Source organism: Lethenteron reissneri, unplaced genomic scaffold (assembly GCF_015708825.2).
Source record: "Lethenteron reissneri isolate LAM-NWPU_2019-01 unplaced genomic scaffold, ASM1570882v1 scaffold_1834, whole genome shotgun sequence".
Taxonomy (NCBI): Eukaryota; Metazoa; Chordata; class Hyperoartia; order Petromyzontiformes; family Petromyzontidae; genus Lethenteron; species Lethenteron reissneri.
This window is the reverse complement of record NW_026891591.1, coordinates 27,887-36,435: the sequence shown is the minus strand read 5'-3', so window position 1 is coordinate 36,435 and position 8,549 is coordinate 27,887. Positions and strand designations below refer to the sequence as shown.

The window sequence follows — 8,549 nt, the reverse complement described above, 5'->3', positions numbered from 1 at the left end:
TCTTCTTGAATTCTCAGGTGGGCACGCTTCTGGCGAGCCGGTGGTCACAATGAGCTGGAACTTCCTGACGAGTTTGTTGGAGGAAATATCTTTGCACTCGACGTACCTGGGCAAGCTGTGGCTCACCACGTTCCTGATCTTGCGCATCATGCTGACGATCGTGGCGGGCGAATCCATCTACCACGACGAGCAGAGCTCGTTCATGTGCAACTCCCAACAGCCGGGCTGCACGAACATGTGCTACGACACCTTCGCTCCCCTGTCCTACGTGCGCTTCTGGATCTTTCAGATTATCACCGTGGCGACGCCAAGCATTCTCTACCTCGCCTTCGCCATACACAGGATACAGAGGTCTAGTGAAGTTACACTATGAGACATCTCCTTTACCAGTGGCAAAATATAGTAGTAGGTTTTTACCCTTTCAACTGGTACAAAAACTGACACCTTTATACAAGGCATCATTTTGAGTTGTACGCCTTCTGGTGTCATCTGGTCCAACACCAATGGGGACTAGGCTCTAAAGAAAGCCGTCTCGGGTTTGGACCAATCAACTTCAAGGACAGTGCATATTATTATCATTATCAAAGTTGTTTATTTTTGTTTGCATTTTGACTACTTGTGTTGTGGTTATTGCAAACATGATACCTTGTATAAAGGTGTCAGTTTTTGTACCAGTTGAAAGGGTAAAAACCTACTACTATATTTTGCCACTGGTAAAGGAGACATCTCATAGTGTAAATGCTTACCCCGAGCTCTCAATACTCTGATGGTGCGCTGTCTTTGAGTTGTACGCCTTCTGGTGTCATCTGGTCCAACACCAATGGAGACTAGGCTCTAAAGAAAGCCGTCTCGGGTTTGGACCAATCAACTTCAAGGACAGTGCATATTATTATCATTATCAAAGTTGTTTATTTTTGTTTGCATTTTGACTACTTGTGTTGTGGTTATTGCAAACATGATGCCTTGTATAAAGGTGTCAGTTTTTGTACCAGTTGAAAGGGTAAAAACCTACTACTAGGCCTAGTAAAGTTACAACGACGACGATAACGGCGATGTCCCCCAAAAAAACCTTAATTCTACTCTTTGTTCTTGCGAGAAGGAGATTTTTAACTTTTACTCCCGCTGTCGTTATCCGCAGGTCAGAAAGCTCGCGAGGCGACCAAGGAGGGGAGTTTGCCGACGAGGCCGGCGCCGGCGGCGGCGGCGGCGAGGTCAAGAAGAACGACTTTAGACGGCACGACGGGCGTCGCGCTATCAGGGCCGACGGCCTCATGTGGGCCTACGCGCTGCAGCTCGTCCTGCGCACGGTGGCCGAAGCGGGTTTCCTTCTGGGCCAGTACGTGATGTACGGCTTGGAGGTGATCCCCCGCTTTGTGTGCCCCCGCCGCTACCCCTGCGTCCACTTCGTCGACTGCTTCGTGTCGAGGCCCACGGAGAAGACCGTCTTCCTGCACGTCATGTACGCCGTGGGCTGCCTCAGCCTGGCTCTCGACCTGGCCGAGATGTGGCACCTGGGGATGGGCGCTCTCAGGGATCTGCTGCCGGGCAGCCGAGCCAAGCGCCGGCAACGGTATTTACAGCGCTATGAGACATCTCCTTTAGCAGTGTCAAAATATAGTGGTAGGTTTTACCCTTTAAACTGGTACAAAAACTGGGACCACCTTTATACAAGGCATTAGACCTATGAGACATCTCCTTTACAGTGGCAAAATATAGTAGTAGGTTTTACCCTTTAACTGGTACAAAAACTGACACCTTTATACAAGGCATCATACACTATGAGACATCTGCCTTTACCAGTGGCAAAATATAGTAAGTAGGTGTTTTACCTTTTAAACTGGTACAAAACTGACACTTTATACAAGGCATAATGTTTGCAATAACCACAACACAAGTAGTCAAGAAGGCAAACAAAAAGAAACAACTCTGATAATGATAATAATATGCACTGTCCTTGAAGTTGTTTGGTCCACACCCGAGACCTTAGGCACTAGTGTTGCACAGGCCTTCAGTGGTGATGTTCTACAACCTGCTACGGCTGCTAACTTCTGTTGCACAGGCCTTCAGTGGTGATGTTCTACAACTGCTACGGCTGCTAACTTCTGTTGCACAGGCCTTCAGTGGTGATGTTCTACAACTGCTACGGCTGCCAACCCATGTCACTAACTCCCTCCGCTGTCACTCGGATCTTTCACGCGGCACTTGAAACTGGACGTGCGTCGTCGCTGCCGACACGTCAGTGGTCGCAGCCGTGTACCCGATACCTGTACCCTACAAGATACCCGGGTACCCGTACCCGGCCGGGTACGGGTAGCCGTTTGCGACCCTGGTGCGGCGGGTACGGGTACGGGTAAGGAATCAAAACCCGTTTGCGACCTCTGCGACACGTTCGTTGCTCAGCCAGTGCCCTCATTCGACGGGAGGGCGCGCCGCGTGCCCGCACTTCGGCAGATCCCACTTGAAATTATTGGGGGGAGAGGAAAAATATCGCGGGCGGAAATGTCTCTCGCTATATTTTTTTTTTTGACCACGGTCATCGCATCGGATGCCGTTTGTTTTCACCGATAAAAAATATTCGATGACATCATGGGACCTCACGTCAGGTTTTGAGATATCAAATATTGCATTTTCAATAAAAAGTGCATAAGAAAAATATTAAATAAATGTGGATATTTACTTAAAATTATATTGTAAACACACTATCCTAAAATACAGCACCATATTTTAAACACTAAGCAGTCACTGACTCGCAACAACTTGCAATCATAAGTTTTTTTTTTGTTAATTTCGGGTAAATCAATGAAATGGGGTATGCCGATAGCATAAAAAAAAATAGAGATGTGATAGAGCAAATCTGAGATCAGATTTGGAATCAGCACCCTGAAATTAGTCTAGAACAGCTGCAAAAGTCCAGGCCAGAAAAAATGTTTTTTTTTGTTGACCAGTGTAATGATATTCCATGCTGCTTTTTTTTGCTCATTTTGCAATGGGACAAAACACTTTCAACTCCGGTGTAGTGGAGCGAGGAGGCATAAGGCGGGCAGCTCATGCCTCCTCAATCATCAGAATGAAGGTCAATGGAATTTATCTTTGATTTTGGGGGACAATTGTCAGATTCCGACACAGCGGGAACTTTGGGCTACGGCTCGCTCTCGGGAACCTAACCCTTCCATAACCCAGGGGACCGTCTGCATCAGAGGTCGCAACCGGGTACCCGATACCCGTACCCTACCCGATACCCGGCTACCCGTACCCGGCCGGGTACGGGTAGCCGGGTAGCCGTTTGTGACCCTGGTGCGGCCGGGTACGGGTAGGTTGTGAGTCACTGGTGAGTCGCCGTTTGTCACTCATTTCGGGTAGGGTACGGGGTAAGGAATCAAACCCGTTTGCGACCTCTGGTCTGCATACACTTTGCCAAGACTAACGGTGAGCATTTAAAACGCGCTGTTGTTGCTGTTGTCATCAACAGGATTGCGAAGGTCAATCCTCTTCCTCCTCGTCCTCCTCCTCCTCCCGACGCGGCCGAGACAGAGGAGGCCGCCCCCCGGCAGATGGCGATAACGGCGGCGGATGCGTTGCAGCTGCAAGGCTACCTGCGCGCGATAGAGCGGCGGCTGGACCTGACGATTTTCCAATCGCCCCGACGGGCCAGGGCAGTGTGGGGACACGGAGAGAGTGGAACAGGGAGAGGTGGGGGAGGCGGAGAGGGAGGACGGCGGGGGTCTCCGGCCTCACACTCGGCCGCGGTGGCCGTGAGCAGAAGCCCCCAAGTGCAGCCGGGCAAGAAACACGAAGCGGCGGCGGCAGCAGCAGAAGTGGAAGATTCGGAGAAAAACAAGAAGAGGTCAAGGCCGCCTCTAGGAAGGGAAGGGCTGTCCGATCGGAGAAATATCTACGCATCTCAGTTTAAGTTTCATTACTCTTCGGTTCTTTCGGTAAAGTCCCGTAGGTGTGAATACATATTTTATTTTTCTTGGTTCTTTCGGTAAAGTCACGTAGAAGGGAAGTAATAAAATAATAAAATATAACACAATGAAACAATAAAATATTGTGTTTTATTTTTATTATTTTATTACTTCCCTTCTACGTGACTTTACCGAAAGAACCAAGAAGATGAATCCCTGCAGTCACGAAAGCTTTAAATCGAAATTTTTATTTTTGTTTTATTTATTTCTACCCACGTGACTTTACCAAAGGAATCAAAGAGGATGGATTCCTGCAGCCACGAAAGCTTCAAATCGCCTTTTAAGTTTCCTGTTGCGAGTTTGACGCCGAGTTATTCACAAATAAAGGTCTTCTCTTTGGGGGGTCAGATCTCGCGTGAGTTGTGGATGTGTCGTTGAGCCCCCCACCACCCGGCATCAGCCTCCCACCACTACACTACTATACACTATTATACACTATACTTCTATACACTACACTACTATACACTACACTACTATACACTACACTACTATACACTACACTACTATACACTACACTACTATACACTACTCTAAACTACACATGACACTATACACTACACTATTATACACTACACTACTATACACTACACTATTATACACTATACACTACACTACTATACACTACACTATTATACACTATACACTACACTACTATTCACTATACACTACACTACTATACACTATACACTACACTATTATACACTATACAACTATACACTATACACTACACTACTATACACTACACTATACACTACACTACTATACAGTACACTACTATACACTACACTATACTACACATGACACTATACACTACACTATACACTACACAACTATACACTACACTATACACTACAGTACTAAACAATACACTACTATACACTACACTACTATACACTAAACTACTATACACTACACTATACACTACAGTATCTTCTTGGTTTTTTCGGTAAAGTCATGTAGAAGGGAAATAATAAAATAATAAAAATAAAACATAATAAAATAGTATTTTATTATATAATATTATTTTATAATGTTTTATTTTTATTATTTTATTTTTTCCCTTCTACGTGACTTTACCGAAAAAATCAAGAAGATGAATCCCTGCAGTCACGAAAGCTTTAAATCGAAATATAGACTACAGTAATATAGACTACACACTACACCACGTGACACGAGGGTGGGGGGAGGGGCTGTCACGTGCTGGGGGGGGGGTGGTTTTGAGGAGGGAGGCGATGCGAGCCAATCAGTGGGGGGTGCGCGTGTCACGTGATCAAAGGAATCGCTTTAGTAAACGATTCGCTTGCCCGCGAATCGATCTCCGTTGGATTCCAAGGAATCGACGTTTCAAGCCCGAGGCACTTTTCCGGATCGACTCGAAAAGGAGAATCGAAATCACGATTCACGATCCACAATGGCGGCGCTGGTCATGATGTCGGCAGCTGTTGACTAATCGCCTCCAGCCACTAGTACCACACGTACCACTAGTACCACACGTACCACTAGTACTACACTACTACTAGTACCGCACGTACCACTAGTACCGCACGTACCACTAGTACAGCACGTACCACTAGTACCACTAGTACCACACGTACCACTACTACCACACGTACCACTACTACCGCACGTACCACTAGTACCGCACGTACCACTAGTACCACACGTACCACTAGTACCAACTACTACCACACGTACCACTACTACCACACGTACCACTACTACCGCACGTACCACTACTACCACACGGACCACTAGTACCACTAGTACCACACGTACCACTAGTACCACACGTACCACTAGTACCGCACGTACCACTACTACCCACGCACTACTAGTACCGCACGTACCACTAGTACCACACGTACCACTACTACCACACGTACCACTACTACCACACGTACCACTAGTACCGCACGTACCACTAGTACCACACGTACCACTAGTACCACACGTACCACTAGTACCACTACTACCGCACGTACCACTACTACCACACGTACCACTAGTACCGCACGTACCACTAGTACCACACGTACCACTAGTACCACACATACCACTACTACCACACGTACCACTAGTACCACACGTACCACTAGTACCACTACTACCGCACGTACCACTACTAACGCACGTACCACTACTACCGCACGTACCACTACTACCACACGTACCACTACTACCACACGTACCACTACCACTACTACCACACGTACCACTAGTACCACACGTACCACTAGTACTGCACGTACCACTACTACCACACATACCACTACTACCACACGTACCACTAGTACCGCACGTACCACTAGTACCACACGTACCACTAGTACCACACGTACCACTAGTACTACACGTACCACTAGTACCACTAGTACCACTACTACCACTAGTACCACACGTACCACTAGTACCACACGTACCACTAGTACCACACGTACCACTAGTACCACACGTACCACTACTACCACTAGTACCACTACTACCACACGTACCACTACTACCACACGTACCACTACTACCGCACGTACCACTACTACCGCACGTACCACTACTACTGCACGTACCACTAGTACCGCACGTACCACACGTACCACTAGTACCACACGTACCACTAGTACCACTACTACCACTAGTACCACACGTACCACTAATACCACTAGTACCACACGTACCACTAGTACCACACGTACCACTAGTACCACACGTACCACTAGTGCCACTACTACCACACGTACCACTAGTACCACACGTACCACTACTACCACACGTACCACTACTACCACACGTACCACTACTACCGCACGTACCACTAGTACCGCACGTACTACTACCGCACGTACCACTACTACCGCACGTACCACTAGTACCACACGTACCACTAGTACCGCACGTACCACACGTACCACTAGTACCACACGTACCACACGTACCACACGTACCACTAGTACCACACGTACCACTAGTACCACACGTACCACACGTACCACTAGTGCCACTACTACCACACGTACCACTAGTACCACACGTACCACTAGTACCACACGTACCACTAGTACCACTAGTACCACACGTACCACACGTACCACTAGTGCCACTACTACCACACGTACCACTAGTACCACACGTACCACAACTACCACACGTACCACTACTACCGCACGTACCACTACTACCGCACGTACCACTACTACCACACGTACCACTACCGCACGTACCACTACTACCATACGTACCACTACTACCACACGTACCACTACTACCACACGTACCACTACTACCGCACGTACCACTACCGCACGTACCACTACTACCACACGTACCACTACTACCACACGTACCACTACTACCCACGTACCACTACTATCGCACGTACCACTACTACCACACGTACCACTACTACCGCACGTACCACACGTACCACTAGTACCACACGTACCACTAGTACCACACGTACCACTAGTGCCACTACTACCACACGTACCACTAGTACCACACGTACCACTAGTACCACACGTACCACTAGTACCACTACTACCACACGTACCACTACTACCACACGTACCACTACTACCACACGTACTACTACCGCACGTACCACTAGTACCACACGTACCACTACTACCACACGTACCACTACTACCACACGTACCACTACTACCACACGTACTACTACCGCACGTACCACTAGTACCACTACTACCACACGTACCACTAGTACCACACGTACCACTACTACCACACGTACCACTACTACCCACGTACCACTACTACCACACGTACCACTACTACCACACGTACCACTAGTAGTAGTACAACTAGTACCACACGTACCACTAGTAGTAGTAGTACTACAACTACCACTACTACCATACGTACCGGCGACGGCCGCTGGAAAAGCCGGCGCCGCTGACGGGCGCAGAGCCCCCGGGCACGGCGATCGACGGGCCGGCGGTGGTGGTGGTGGGGTTCCGTTGAAGGCTCCGCGGTCGGGCTGACGGCAGCGCCGAACCCAGAGAGAGAGACACGGCGAAGGGTCCCCCTCAGGGAGTGATGTAGGATCACCCTCAGCGGGGGCCGATACCGTTGGCTGCCATCGGAGCAGAAACCGCGCAAAAATCCCCTAGGCCCAGCGGTAGAATCCCCGAGGCTCTAAAATGGCCGTGCCTTTCAGACAATGGCCTCACTCCCGTGAGCTCTGAAATCTTATTTTCAGCCCTAAGGCTGTGACTCCCACATTTAAGCACGAGTGTGGAGATGATTGTGTTCTCTAAGTAATAATTCTAAAGCAATTTTACTCAATTCCTAGTAATTTGCGTGTGCGTGGATTCCGTCGCGATATAGAATGTTTCCTCTGAGACAAATTCGAAATGTAAAAACATGCTTGAGTATTGCAATTACGTTTTCATTTTAAACAATTGTATCGTCTGTTAGCATGTGTATTGTTGCAGTGTCACCTTGAAAGTATGCTTGAATTCCAACCCCTATACGTCACAAAGTTTTGAACATGTACTTGTTATCGCATGTAAATGTACAATTTTATAATTCTGACAAGATTGTTGGCTTGTGTTGCCACTGCTCCTCTGT

At 48.0% G+C, this 8,549-nt stretch overlaps 1 protein-coding gene across 1 annotated transcript; it reads left to right on the top strand.

The window, feature by feature from the left end:
- Window positions 1-49: 49 nt before the first annotated feature.
- Window positions 50-7,960, top strand: LOC133339329 (gap junction gamma-2 protein-like). The gene is made up of 5 exons (XM_061547444.1): window positions 50-361; window positions 1,173-1,570; window positions 3,470-3,658; window positions 3,761-3,844; window positions 7,885-7,960. The coding sequence occupies exons 1-5, from the start codon at window positions 50-52 to the stop codon at window positions 7,958-7,960; spliced, it is 1,059 nt and encodes a 352-aa protein (XP_061403428.1).
- Window positions 7,961-8,549: the final 589 nt, after the last annotated feature.